At 37.3% G+C, this 14,907-nt stretch overlaps 1 protein-coding gene across 2 annotated transcripts in view; it reads left to right on the top strand.

The window, feature by feature from the left end:
- ROCK2 (Rho associated coiled-coil containing protein kinase 2) overlaps nucleotides 1-14,907 on the top strand; it is a 98,663-nt gene extending 83,756 nt beyond the window's left edge. Inside the window, exons 27-33 of one of the 2 annotated variants that reach the window (XM_090136369.1) lie at nucleotides 294-470; nucleotides 2,646-2,716; nucleotides 3,677-3,765; nucleotides 4,331-4,409; nucleotides 4,623-4,884; nucleotides 5,293-5,506; nucleotides 10,317-11,317. In XM_090136369.1, the coding sequence (XP_089992495.1) occupies nucleotides 294-470; nucleotides 2,646-2,716; nucleotides 3,677-3,765; nucleotides 4,331-4,409; nucleotides 4,623-4,884; nucleotides 5,293-5,506; nucleotides 10,317-10,413 (989 nt within the window). In that variant the 3' untranslated portion in view covers nucleotides 10,414-11,317. The other variant, XM_031610715.2, reaches the window with a different exon arrangement.

Here is a 14,907-nt window from a genome sequence, read left to right as displayed (position 1 = left end):
TGGGTTTTTTTATCTTAATGTGTTTCTGTCACTGATCAATGCTTTGATAGAGTTCACTATCCATGCACTAACTACTTCTATCAGTAATCATACTTCATTCTTAAATTTATTTAAAGACGTTTCTTTAAAAAATGGTATTGTCTGACACTGAGACTAATCCTTTTTTCACCTGTATTATACTGGTCTATTTGCAATTATTATGTTATGTGATTAAATGTAAAACTAATACTCTTTTTAGGGATTCTGTTTTGACTTCTTTTCTACCTTTTTCCTCCTTTATTCTTTATGTTTAGTCCATATCACTCAATCCCACACTATGGAATCCATGTCTTTTACCTACAAGCACTCTTCCACCTCTGTCAGTATTGCCACTAAGCCTTCCAGTTCTCGCATGCTTCTCGATTCTGATTCTGACTCAGAAGAAGAACCTTTGTCTTGTTCTCACAGCCCTACAGAAGTTGATAGCACAGGTGACATCCCTGAGATGTGCTCGGTGTTGTCTTTATTGCTCTCTTTTTTCTATTTCAAAACTAACATTTACTAATACATTACTTTAAAAAAATGGCAGTAAGCAATGTAATTACATGAAAAATTTACATGAAATAATTGGCTTGTTTCATCTAAATGTTTATAGATGCTCATTGCCATTTATAAAACACCATTTTTATTAAAGCATTGAATAAATCCTTATTCCTTATTGTCTTGATCTTAAGGAAGACTCTACCAAGTATGTACAGCTATCTGCATGACCCTAAGACACCAGAAAGTCAAATCTTTGTGTTTCAGTGAAGTGTTGAGATATGTCAGCCCTCACACTCTAAATATACATTGCTTGGTCATAGAAATTCAGTCTTCTGAATGTTAACTTTTTTTTTTTCCCTTACATTGAATCTTCTATTCAATTCTTTTTTGGTAAGGCAAGTAAAATTTATTTAAATTTGTTTTTCCTGATGCATAAAGAATACAATGAAATTATATGGTAAAACAGAACTTTATTTTATTTGTTCTGTACTCTTTCTATGTGACTACATTGTCTTGAATAACATTTCTGCCTAGTGTTACTGTCAGAGATGGGATTTTCTAATTGCATTCATATTTCTGTATTTTACATGGGGCACTTCTAAATTGTGAATGTCTTTGAATCAAAGGCAGAACTTATTTTGGAGTACTGACATTATTTCCTCAAAATAGAGTAAAGCATAATGCTTCTGCCTATTTCATTCTCTGCTAAAAGAATCACTAAGTATTTATATAATTTTTCCTTGTTAGCTGTAGCTGTGGTATGTGCATGGTTTTGTTTTGTTCTGAAGTACAATCATGTCTAAACTAGGACTATTTTCTAACAGCAGATTGGAGATAGGATGTTGTGGGGTTTTATTTCCTCCTGGTGCTTACAAACATACTCTGAAAATTTTGGAATATTCATCAAGTCTCTGTAGAAATAACAGAAATTATACAAATATCTAATCGTTGTTTGTTAACCTACATTAAATGTGGGCACAAGTCTGCCATTGCCATCTCTTGAGAAAGAAAATAGCTTTTGCAGTTGTGGGGCATGTCCTGTAATGGTTTAATGGTTGTTAATATTAATTGCTTCAGAATTTTTAACTCTGAGAGGGAAGGGGAAAATTCCTTCCCATACTGGATAGAAACTTTTATATACAGGGGTACTGTGAAAAATAGTATCAAAGACTACAAGATTCTACGTGTTACCAAGCACATGGGAAGTTTGATCCTGGCAGGCTTTTGGATACTACTGCTATGTGTACATCAAACAACAGTTGAGGGGTTAATGATGTAGATAGATGTCATAGAATCATATCGTATCATAGAATATATAATCACAGGATGACCTGGGTTGAAAAGGACCAGAATGATCACCTAGTTTCAGCCCCCCTGCTATGTGCAGGGTCGCCAACCACCAGACCAGGCTGCCCAGAGCCACATCCAGTCTGGCCTTGAATGCCTCCAGGATGGGGCATCTGACTGTTGTGATGGTGTAGTATTAAACATCACAAGTGTATGAAAAGGCAGTTGAATTTAGGCAAGTAATTTAGGGCTTAGCCAAAATTACTTACTCTGGAATAGAAATTCTAGGAGATTTAGGCAGAATTAGAAATATGGAGAAATTCATAGTGCAAAAAAAAGATAAGAATTAGAATATAAAACTTTTGAATTTTTACCCCGAGTAGAGAGGATATAGATTTATTGGTGGTGGTACTTTGCTCTGTTTTGTCTTTTATATACAATTGAATGTTGTGTGGTCTACTAATATCTTTAGAAAACATTCTTCTAAGTCTTAAAGGTTGATAGACTTTTTTAAAAGTCTTTAGAAATAACAATAATAATGATTAAGGGAATGCGTGTGGTATTACTGCAAGTTTTCTCTTCCTCTTCTTCCTCATACCTACTAGTTTATTGTAATCACATTGTTTGTTATTGCTGTATGGGGGAATACACTAATTGATTTCTGACAATTTACTATGATAAATTTTGCAAGATGTCATATGTTCTCAGCTTTGCTCTGTTACTTTTTTACTGATCTTCAGTACATATTTTTAAATGCACAGTAGTGTCAAAAGATTTGTGAATACTTATGTTCTTCATTGTATGTTTTGTTTTGCTTTGTTTTGTTTTTCTTCCAGAATCAAGATTGGAAGGCTGGTTATCACTACCTGTTCGAAATAACACTAAAAAATTTGGTTGGGTTAAAAAGGTAAACAATAATAATACAACAATTTTCTTTTTAAAATCTCTTCTTGTTTCATGTGTAGTTTGGATTTTATTTTCACTGCAGATTTTCAGCACTTTCACATTCTTCAATACATATTCTTGTAATTACTTAAATGTATAGCATAAAAGCATAAAAAGTAGAGTAGCTTATACAGCTATGTCTGAGAGTTACAGGAATTGGACCAGATGAACTTCAGAAGTCCTTTCCAACCTAAGCCATTCTCTGAACCTGTAATTCTGTTAAGGCATTTTTTTTGTCCTGCCAGAGTTGAAAACAGCTGCTTACAGTCTTCAGACATTTGTATGTTCTCAACAGCATCATGTAGCTAGAACTCATTATAGACTGGAAACACGCTTTTCACAAATACTTTGTTTAAGGGAGAAAACTAACGACTGTGCATCTGCTCTGTGCAACCCTCACTTGCTGATTGCTTCAGTAGCCTCTTTGGTGGTCTTAACCCAAAGAGTAACCTATGCAGTTTTATATCAGTTTGCTCAGTTCATTCTGCATAAAGTTCTAGAAATTTGAGGTCTTATGGGTACCTGATTTTCTGATCTTTGTGAGTGTGATGCCTATTAGTTGTGAGCCGCAAGTGTAAAATAAGCATCCTAAGAGGATAATTATTGTTGCTCTGAGAGAAAATTAAGTCTGTAAATTAGAAACTAAAAGTTTTTGAGTTAATCTCTCCCTTACTTTCATTTTGATCTCCTCACAGATGCTTACATTTAAGTACCAACTAATATGACAATATAAACTAATGCATCAGCTAGTAAAATTTCATAGTGCAGTGAATTTACTGACAAAGTATGGAGTCAAGATACAGTACTACTATTACACTTTTAGTTACCATTTAATAATACCGTAGAAAAATATTGCTGTGACATCTTCAATGTGATCAGTTGGATTATAATGTGCATTTTATCCTTTTTTGCCTCCTAACAGTATGTAATTGTAAGCAGTAAGAAGATCCTGTTCTATGACAGCGAACAAGATAAAGAACAATCCAATCCCTATATGGTATTAGACATAGAGTGAGTATTATCACGCAAGATTGCTTCTTCTGATTTGCAGGTGGACTTTGTCAGAAAGGCCTTTTAGAAAGATGTGGTCTATCACAGTGCCAATTGGAGTGTACTTTAGTAGTTAGCTCTGTTTAGATGTCTGTTAGCCAACACAGAGCGCTGAACTGGCATAAGGGAACTGCTTCTACCAGCTGAGCTAGACGTATCTCACACACACAGTGTAGCAAGAAATGTTAGGAAATCTGTAGCTGAGAGGCTATAGTTTTCAGTGTTTGTACATTTTCACTACAACGCATGCTTATAAGTGGATTATATAATTAATTTATTTCCTTAACAAATACAGATTTTGGCTATTTGAAGGTTGGAGTCTGAACAGAGGATTGTGTTAGAAAGCTCCCAGCAATCACTAAAGTCAGCTTTTTATTGCTATCATTTTTTTCATAAATACAGCTATATATTTGTGACTTGTGTTTATTTAGGGCTTGGAAATCCATGTGCAGGACTGAAAGACAGGATTATTGATTGTATATTGATAAAATTAATTTTTTGTCTTTATTGAAATAATTTCTTACAGCAAACTATTCCATGTCCGACCAGTCACCCAGACTGATGTGTACAGAGCAGATGCCAAGGAAATTCCAAGGATATTCCAGGTATTCAATAATAAAGTATTGTTTAAAGTGTAACAAACATCGCATATCATATTTTCAAAAATATTTCCCTAACTTTGTCTAATTGAAGCTTTTACTACAAAATTGTTGAAAATATTCATTCCAGTGTTATTCTTCGATTTTTGTAATTCAGGAATTATTCTGAATATGTGTTTGTCATAAAGGAGTACTGAGATTATTTTGCTTTAATTCTAGATTCTATATGCTAATGAAGGAGAGAGCAAAAAGGAGCAGGAATTTCCTGTGGAGCCTATGGGAGAGAAGTCAAATTATATTTGTCACAAAGGACATGAGTTTATACCTACTCTTTATCACTTTCCAACCAATTGTGAAGCTTGTATGAAGCCTCTTTGGCATATGTTTAAACCTCCTCCTGCTCTAGAATGTCGCCGTTGCCATATCAAATGTCACAAAGATCATATGGATAAAAAAGAAGAGATTATAGCACCTTGCAAAGGTAATTAGGAGATATTTGAATATGTGTATAGTTGTTGGAGTCGCAAGGCATGCTAATGGATCACAGGATCCTAGTCTATGACACCAACTAAACTTAAACAGGTAGGTTTTTCTTCAGTGGGTATGTAGCTGTCAAATTTTCTGAAGGTGTCTACAAGAGGATCAGCTCACTGTTGTGAGTGAACGCCATATGTGTGGATAGGTTCATACCTGCTGTGTTGTCAGCATCACACAGGAAAGCATAGTAGAGCACGGTTGTTGTAAGACTGCTTACACTGTTGTGCAGCATTGCTGAGTGAAGCGATAGTGAGTTTTAGGAAATGGATGATATTTAGTGAAATTTTTGATGTGGGGGACATGTTTAGAAAAATAACAATATTAATTTTTATTTGAAAAACTCTTACTACAGTGTATTATGATATTTCAACGGCGAAGAATCTACTACTGTTAGCTAATTCTACAGAAGAACAGCAAAAATGGGTGAGCCGCCTGGTGAAAAAAATACCCAAGAAACCTCCAGCACCAGACCCCTTTGCTAGATCTTCTCCCAGAACTTCTATGAAGGTACAGCCAAACCAGTCCATCAGACGACCAAGTCGACAGCTTCCTCCAAACAAACCAAGGTAACACAAGAGCTGCTATGTATTTTATTGTTCAAAACATCTTACTGTAATTAATGTGATATATCTTGATATCAGTAGTTGACAACAATGTTGGCAACCACTGATATGTAATCTAGTATGTCATCTTCTGTAAACCTCATTTAAGTAATAAGAAACATCATTATGTTTGTTTACTCATTCAAAGGACATTGCACTATCTGTTATTTAGCCTACCATTACTGATAACATATATTACTACTGTTCCTGTGAACTAGAAACTGGTAGGGAAAATGAGGCTTAGATATATGAAGAGTCATTTAGAGGGTTGTGAGGTTCTTAAGGAAACAAAACTGTACCTGATTAAAAGTTAAGCTATGACATTAAGTACTTGTCATTCTAATGAACCTTGGAGAGAACCGGGCGCCTTCAAAAGGCAATCTAGAAGAGCTTACACATAGCAAAAGAATGCATGTCTTTTCTTTCTTGCTGGGTGGTTTGGAGGAATGTGTTTGAATTCCTGCCCCACTCTAATGTTAGAAACATCACTGAGGATTTTTGTGTTAGAGTGTGATTCATCTGACCAAATGTATGTATCTACATCTAACTCTGCTTACAGAGTCATATATTGGAAGAGTTGTTTGTAAGATTGAATTTGTGTTATCCTAATAAAAAGTAGAAAGTAGAAAGGGAGCATAGAGTGCTCTTCAACATGTACAGCAAAAGGTTATTCAGATGAATCTCTCTCTTGCATCTATGGCCATGCAGGTTCCACAGCGTGGTGCCATTTTCTGCACTGGTAGACGTCCATCTGAGTGTTACTCATTCTTTTTGAAAGAGAGCAAGTAGGCATGAAGTGATGGTCACCATTTAGTCAAATAGCTAAAACACTTGCCAAAGGGTGGGAAAGTTGATTTCAGCTCCTTACTCAGCCCAGAAATGCTCATGTCTCATGTTTCCTAAAAGAGTAGTCTTATCGTCATGTTCCTCTCATGTGGGAAATAAATGTTTATAAAAAACAGTTTCCTATTATTGGATTGGTTTCAAGAAGCAAAATCCTATGCTATAGCCATAGAAGTGTTAACTTTTAGCAGGTAGCATTTAAGTGATTGTGCAGTATTCTGGACTTTTTCAGTTTGCTGTTTTCATCACCTAGAATACTGCTGGGTTTGTTAAAGAGGAAAGAACAGTTAAGGTTATGAAGTTAATACCTGATTGTATTAATCTCCAGTTTTTGACACCCTGTGTAAATTTTGACCTATCTCCCTTTCTTTTCTTTGTTGCCATATAACAGCAGCAATGGACAGTTCAACAAAGGCTTATTTTTTATTATTGTTATTATTTTTCACCTTTGCACCTTTGGAGTGATAGTTTTGGTTTTGTTTCTGTGGTCAGACTATCATGAATATCTGAGCTGGCTGCTTGAAAACAGGGTTGGGTGAGTCACCAGAATTACAATGGGGAATGCAGTGTAAGCATGCTCTATTCTATTGTGATGCTATTGTAATCACAAAACAGCTTATGTGGGAAGACTGGGATATTAAAAAAAAAGTGAAGGAAAATTTAATGTATGGTAATGCATAGTGAGAGCACTCAAAGCAATGTAACTTCCCTCCTAATTTCCGTGTTATCAGATCTTTGATAATTTACTTCACACACTTAAAAAGAAAGTCTGACCTTATATAAGTTTTTTTTTTATTATTATTCTATCCATGAAAGTGAAAAATATAATTATTCCTTTTTAGGGAATGGTTACTGAAGGGATTCTTAGTGTAAAACTAGCCAGAATAGCAGTAACTGGATTGAATCGTAAATCAGTGAAACATTATTCATGCAGACTGGAGGACAAGTAAAACTAGGCTTCTGTATTTCTACATTCTGGTTGGTTAGCATTATTCTGTTTCTTATTATTGACGTATAAAAGGCATTTAATAAATTCTGATTCTTTTTCCATAGCTATCCTTAATTGCTCAGAAAGAATTTTTTCTTGTTACACCATCCTTATTTCTATCTTCATGATGTTTGTTTTACTAAATGCTTTCATAACAGTACCTAGTCTTCCCCTTGTTTTTATTGTGATCCTCCTCCATTCAGCTGGTGATTTTTTTTTTTTTCATTTCCTTCTATTCATATATTTTTCTATCTGTATAGTTCATATTTCATGGTGATGGGGGAAGGAGGAGGATGGATACATTGATGTGTAACAATTTTGTGGATGTAGTTAAACTTTTCAAGTTATCTTTTCAAATGTACCTGGCAGCTTAGAAGTTACAGGTGGAAAATTCTAATTCCATGAGGTCATCTAGCCTTAATGCAGGTTTGTCAAACCTGTGGAAATTTGTATGGATGTAAATACTTTTAATTACAAACCACGTACCTAAAAATCACTGTTGGTGCTATAACCAATTAACACCTGACTGGTGCTTCCATGAGTTTTCCATTTTCCATTATGAAGATTACTGAGAATGAAAACCTTGTTGCCAGTTAAATGAGTGGCTGGGGACATGCTGGAGGTGAGCAACAGATTGAGGGAAGAGATATCACCCCTCTGTTCTCCTGTAGTATGTGGTGAGATACTGCTGCAGATATCCTTAACTTTTACCAACTGTGGAAAGTCCAGCAGACACCACCAGAATGGTCAAGGCTGGAGTACCTACGATGTGAAGAGAAGGTGGGTAAGCTGGGCTTGCTCAGCCTGGATGAGAGCTGGCTCTGGGAAGCCTACTAGGCCTTTGGAGAGATTCCAGCTGGAGACAAGCAAAAGCTTTTTCCCAGTGAGGACAGTCAGGGAGAGCGATGTTAAAAGCTCATGTTAAAGGCTTAACATGAGCCAGCAGTGTGCCCTTGCAGCTCGGAAGGCAAGTAGTATCCTGGGCTCCATCAGAAGAAGGGTGGCCAGCAGGGACAGGGAGATGATTGTCCCCCTCTGTTCTGCTCTTGTGAGGCCCCATCTGGAGTATTGTGTCCATGTCTGGAGCTTCCAGTACAAGAAAGACAGAGAGCTGTTGGAGAGGGTCCAGAGGAGAGCCACAAAGATGATCAGGGGACTGGAGCACCTCTCCTACAAAGGAGGAGGGAGCTGGGCTTGTTCAGCCTGGAGAAAAGAAGGCTGCGGGGTGACCTCATTGCAGCCTTTCAGTACCTAAAGGGAGCCTACAAAGAGGAGGGGAATCAACTCTTTGAAAGGGCTGATAACTGCAGGACAAGGGGAAATGGTTTTAAATTGAAGGAGGAAAGATTTAGGTTGGATGTCAGGGGGAAGTTCTTTACAGAGAGAGTGGCGAGGTGCTGGAACAGGCTGCCCAGAAACGTTGTGGATGCTCTGTCCCTGGAGGTGTTCAAGGCCAGGTTGGATGGGGCCCTGGGCAGCCTGGTCTGGTATTAAATGCGGAGGTTGGTAGCCCTGCATGTGGCAGGGGGTTGGAGATTCATGATCCTTGAGGTCCCTTCAAACCCTGGCCATTCTGAGAGAGATGGCTATTGGGGCTGGATGGGTTCCAGCCTTATGATAGAATGGCTTGGGTTAGAAGGGACCTCACAGCCCACCCATCCAACCCCTGCCATAGCCTGGCTGCCCCCATCAGTTCAGGCTGCCCAGGGCCCACCCAACCCACCCTTGAGTGCCTGTGGGGATGGGGCTCCCACAGCTCTCTGGGCAGCTGTGCCAGGGCCTCACTGCCCTCTGAGCAAAGAATTTTCTCCTAACATCTAACCTAAATCTCCCCTGTTCCCCCTAGCCCTATCACAGTCAGACCATGTGAAAAGTCATTCTCCCTCCTGTTTATGACTTCCCTTGAAGTACTGGAAGGCCACAGAGAGGTGTTGGAGTTTTTCAAGACCTAACTACAAAAAACCCTAGAGGGCCTGGGCTGACGTTTGGAAGTTTAATTTAAGTGTAACAACTTTAAAAACTGAAAATCCAATGAAACCTGAAATCTGCTTTGTTTAAAGGATGCAATTAACTGAACTAAACACTGTAGCATGTTGTATTTATAATGTCCTAAAGCTTTTTTCTTTAGAGTTTCTATCTCTGCCTCATATAGGTGGCATGTAATCCTGACTTCAATCCTGAGTTCACTGGAAAAATAACCAAATTGAGTTTCATTTCCTGTACATTAAGAAGTTAGTAATTCAGATGTTCATCTGAAATCCTTCTATAGTAGCAGAAAGATGAATGCCTCTAGACAATGATTCATCCCATCCCAGCATAAGTGCCTAAAATAGGTGAAATGACTCATTTGCTGAAATATGCTCTCCATTCTGTATGAGCATGGGCAGTGATGCATAGAGAACAAGTTGATACATCCTCTTTTTTGGCATAGCCTAAGTAAAAATAATGAGGCTATAGGACATCTGTCTAGGGTGATCTCACTGTATTTAGGATAAATGGCAAAATCCCACTGTATTTGTGAGCTCAGTGACACTTTTATTCGGTGTTCTATTCAACAACCAGATTACTCAGTTTTATTAAAAAGACATAGACCTGAAAGGTGGGTGAGCATAAAGCTGTATGTTGATCAACAAAACTGCAGCAAAACAGAAAGCTAATTTTATGAAATGTATGCGTTAGTCTTTCCTACTGAAATTTTGGGGGAGAACAAGCAATCCGGTAAGTGTTCTGTAGAATTTAATTGTTTGTGTGATTAATCTCCTTTGAATACAGTATTTGTGGCTCCCCGAACAATAATTGAATGTTCATACTCCATAGCAGGCAGAGCAAGGAGCCCATCAATGTTAAAATAGTTGTTTTAAAAGTTATAGTGATAATAAATGGAATTTTGAAGCTTCTTGTAGGAACGTGACACACATTAAACATCAAACCCTCCTGTTGCAGATTACTTGATCTGGCATTTAAAGACTGGGATTGGTCATTTGATGATGTTGATGATATTGATGATGATGATGATGATGACGATGTTTTTGATTTCTGAAGAAGTATAAGGGGTAAATCCAAATAGTGAGGAATGGATTTGTTTGCCTTTGAATACAGCATGCTATGTTGGATTTTGTTTCTCAAAGCCGAGAAAAGTACAAGATCTCATTTTGAGATTTTACACAGTAAAAATGAGATTCTGTTTCGTGGTGTCAAATTTTTTTAGAGGAGTCATTTTCATTAAAATGGTGTTTTTGCCTTTTCAGTGTTCTTATTTCTCTAATTTTAGATCTTTGCTCAAAATTCATGTCTGCCTGCCCCAAAAGAAAGTATCTCTTGTTGTCAGAGTAGTAGTTCATCTGTAGTGCTAATGCTGCTAACCTCTGCAAACAATTACTGAAGGCTAAAAGGGAGGTTGTAACAGTTGGAATTTACCTAAAATACAATTGCTATTTACAGATAATTTTCTTCTTAAGCTTTTAACCTGAATTGATGTGTCCATGGCTAGCAGACATGAAATCACATTTTTGCATTTTGCTTTTTCTACCTGTGTTATGAAGTGAATTTGACTTGGCTTTCCTTTGCAGTGCTGTGCTTTTTGGGTACCTAACAATGCTGTTATAAAACTATGTAAACAAACAGGCTTTGCAGCTTCTGTGGTGCGGTTTCTTTGACTGCTTTAGAAAAGATGCAGCTGTGTTATTGATCTAATTTGTCCCATGGCTTACCTTAAAAACACAGTGTGAATGTACTTGGACTTTACCCTCGTATATTACAAGGGAGATTAATTGTTTTGGGCTCATAATGCATAAGGTTGTACTTAAGTACTATGATGCTGTTGAATGCAAAGGAACGACTTTTTCCCAAGCTTACTGATAAGGTCATCTCAAAGGAGGATTCTGAGGAAATATGTTCTTGTCACACATTCATTCACTGTATGTACTGACCAAACTTTCTGCTTCTTTTCCAGCTAACTGCTTTCCATGAACGCAGACGCAACTCAAGGTGATAATTTTCTTCCTGTTACAGCAAGACTGAAACATATCCCAAAATATATTAAAAATATATATTTTCCTGAGAGATTGTGCTATATATATCAGAGGTTTACATTTTTGCTGCAATATAAATTACTAATCTCTGAGGGTTTTCCTGTATTCCCCCGAGTGACTGATCAAACGAGGAATGGCTGGTAAATAGTAAAAGGATATGATAGGTAACCTTTTAAATTCTGTCCCACAAAAGCTTTCTCAGCAAGACATATACACTACATTTCATAAAAGGATTGAGAGGAATGAATATTTAAACTGAAGAAAGTGACTTTTCAGCTTTCATAAAGATGCCACCAGCATGCCTGCGAGAACAGGAGGACGATCCATCATAGTGATATAGACTGCATCTGTAAGAAGTGACCATTATACTGTGTATATATATTGTACTGTAATACTGCAAGAGGGTTTTAAAAATCTTTCCACTTTATTTTTTTATGCTTATTAATCAGATACCGTTACTTATTGCAGTTGCAACTATGCACTTGTATAAAGCCATAATGTTGAAGTTTATATCATTCATACATGTCTATCAAAAGCTGCATGTCAGTGTTCAGCAGCTAGCTCAAAGTATATGCTAGTTTCAGCTGCGTCATCATGGGCAGTCCTGTTTTACCTGTCTAATTGCCTTAATTTAATTTTTTTTTTTTTTTAGTTTTTTTGGCCCATTCTCTGTATTTAAGGAAAAAGGTTTACCAGCTCTTAGGATGCAATTTTGCTTTGTGGCAGAAAAAATAGTGCACTATTTTTACAACTAGTAGGTATATCAATGTCAACTTACTTTGAATGTATATCGACTGGTTTTGAGGGTGGAGAAGTGTTGGTTACAAAAACAATTTCTGATAAGAATGGACTTTCTAGACCATGTGCTTATAAATGTAACTGCTCATCCAGCCCTTCTTACAAACCTCAATATAGTTATTGACTTATATTATTAACCCTCATTAAGTGCTATGAAAACTTCATTTTGCCTTGTTTTTGCATACTCTCCTAGATGTGTGTTTATTTCTGGAAGAAAAAAGAGAGAATCTGTGATTATTTTTTACATTTCACAGCACAGCACCCAAGAAGTGTCACAAACTTTAAAGAAAAGTAATACATACTGTAGATGTATTTTAAAGTTTTAAATCTGGTTCTCTAGCACATAGCTGTAGGCATAGATGAATATTCCAGTAGTGTGTTTTGAGAACTGATAGCTGGGAATAAAGGGCCTCAGAGGCACTTAATTGGACTTTTTTTTTTTTTTTTTTTTTACTTGGGAGTTGTACAAAAAATAGAGTTTATGTGGACTCATTCATGATGCGTTCATCATTATCCCAGAAAATGCATGTTTTATACAACTGCAGTATGCTATGTTCAACATATTGACAGTAAAAAATGTAGTCTCCTATTTGGTCTCTTTATATATATAAATATATATATATATTTAAAATATATATATATATAAACTATTGTGTGGGAGTGCAGTAATTTAAAATATGATCTAACACTTCAATGAAGGAGGACATTTCACTTTAAAATTTTGTTTGTTTGTTTTTGTTTTTTTTAAAGAGTGTTGAAATGTTTGGAAGGATAGGACCATGATTTATTTAACACTATCATGAATGGTGGACTTGGAAACACTGAAATACTGAAAATGAATAAATATATTTGCATTTTGTAACTGCAGTTCAGCTTAACAGAGCCAGAATGTATTCAGTCTTCTATTTATGCACTCGCAAAGTAAAACATTGTTTGTGGGTTCTTAAATCCAGACCTAAATCTTTCGTATCATTTCTCTTTAGGTATTATAACCCAACGCACAGCTACAGTGTTTTTTCCCTGCTTGTTTGGATTTACAGAAGTACGATATATTTTTAGGTCAAGCAGATTTGCGTAGAGTACAACATTAAAAATGTATACAGTAAAACTGTTTCCATTCACTGAATGCATAAATATTTTATATATAAAAAAATGTTACGTTGTGGGAAGTTCTATCCTTTTCTGAATTGGAGAATATTATATATATATTTTTAAATAAACTATTTGAGTAAGGTAAAATAGTACCTGAACTTGACAAGCTGGTAATTAATTGAAGTATTGAAACATGTAGGCATCTACTGCAGCACATATGGGAAAGGCAAAGCCAAGCAGAGGCTGTGTGGAGAAGGGCAGACTCTGTGGAGTTGCTTTGCAGCCCATCATGTACCAGGTTGGATCTGTTGCACTTCCTCTGCGTGTCTTGCCCTCATCTGTTGTGAATCCTTGCAGCCCTGTCGTGCCTGCTATTTTAGGATCTGTACGTCATACAGTATTTACTAGCTGCAGTTTATACATTCTGTACTTACAGAAATAGTTAGTAGCTACACGTACAGCAGGCTGTATTGAGAAGCCATTGTAGAATGATAGGGGCTGAAATGGAGCACAGGTCTGCTGGTAGGACCTCTCCCACAAAGCAAGTCCTCCTTAGAAGGGGGACCTCAAGACCTGGTCTCTTTGGGTTTCTCGTGCTTCTAGGGATGAAAGTACTGTAGCATCCTCAGTTCTCCTACATGCAGTTGTGTCCCAAAAGAAACAAACTGTGTGGGCAATGTTGAGCTGTAGTGTGGAGGTCATTTGGCCAATGGTATGATGTGAACAGCCTTGTTTTTGTACCCAGGACAGAAAAGCCAGAGCAGTTCTGTCCCTCTCACGTGTCAGAGCTTTCCTTTGCTGATCTGTGGACTGAAAAGGACCCCATTAATATTAGTTCCTGGAGGCTGCAATGTCTTCCTATTGTCTGCTAGGAATCATTTAGAACTTTGGAGAGAGAAGGATATCAGGAACTGGATGTTTCATACGGTTTATTTTTGTAACAAGGTTGTTGCAGCAAACAAGATGTTTTTATGGCCTGGCTGATTTTATCTATGAAAATTACCTTATTGCAAGTCCTGTTGTTTCACAAGAGTATACAGATACAGCCAAGCATACAGCCAAGCTGCAGATTAACCTTCTGGAAAAATCAGGGCTCAAACTGGGAGCCAGAAACTCAAGACATACACAGAGAAGTCACTGTTTGGTTTCCATCCAGGAGCTCATCAGCACAGAAGCTGGACAAGAAGATCGCATCTGAGCAGCGTGTGTCAGCTGTCACAAAGGCCTTCCTGAAAGTAGATTTCCACGTCTGTCTTGGTTGTGTGCTGCACTTCTATAGTTCCAGTGGCTCGTGCCAAAGCTCAGCCCCTTACAGCGATGCCAGATCGAGCACCACATTGTGTGCTGCACTTCTATAGTTCCAGTGGCTCGTGCCAAAGTTCAGCCCCTTACAGAGATGCCAGATCGAGCACCAAGCATGCGTGCAACAGAACTCAGTACTTCCTGCACTTCTTACCATGGCTGATGCTGAATCTAAAACACGATATAGACCATAGTTCTTCCAAGGATTTGGAAACGCAGAAGCTGAAGTACTTTGACAGTCAGCAAATGTAAAAAGTCACTGATGTTTCACTGCAAGTGTCTGGATCTTTTACCACCTCTTGAAGATGCTG

The sequence above is a fragment of the Phasianus colchicus genome, chromosome 2 (assembly GCF_987193195.1).
Source record: "Phasianus colchicus chromosome 2, bPhaCol1.hap1.1, whole genome shotgun sequence".
Taxonomy (NCBI): Eukaryota; Metazoa; Chordata; class Aves; order Galliformes; family Phasianidae; genus Phasianus; species Phasianus colchicus.
This window is presented reverse-complemented; position numbering and strand designations above follow the sequence as displayed.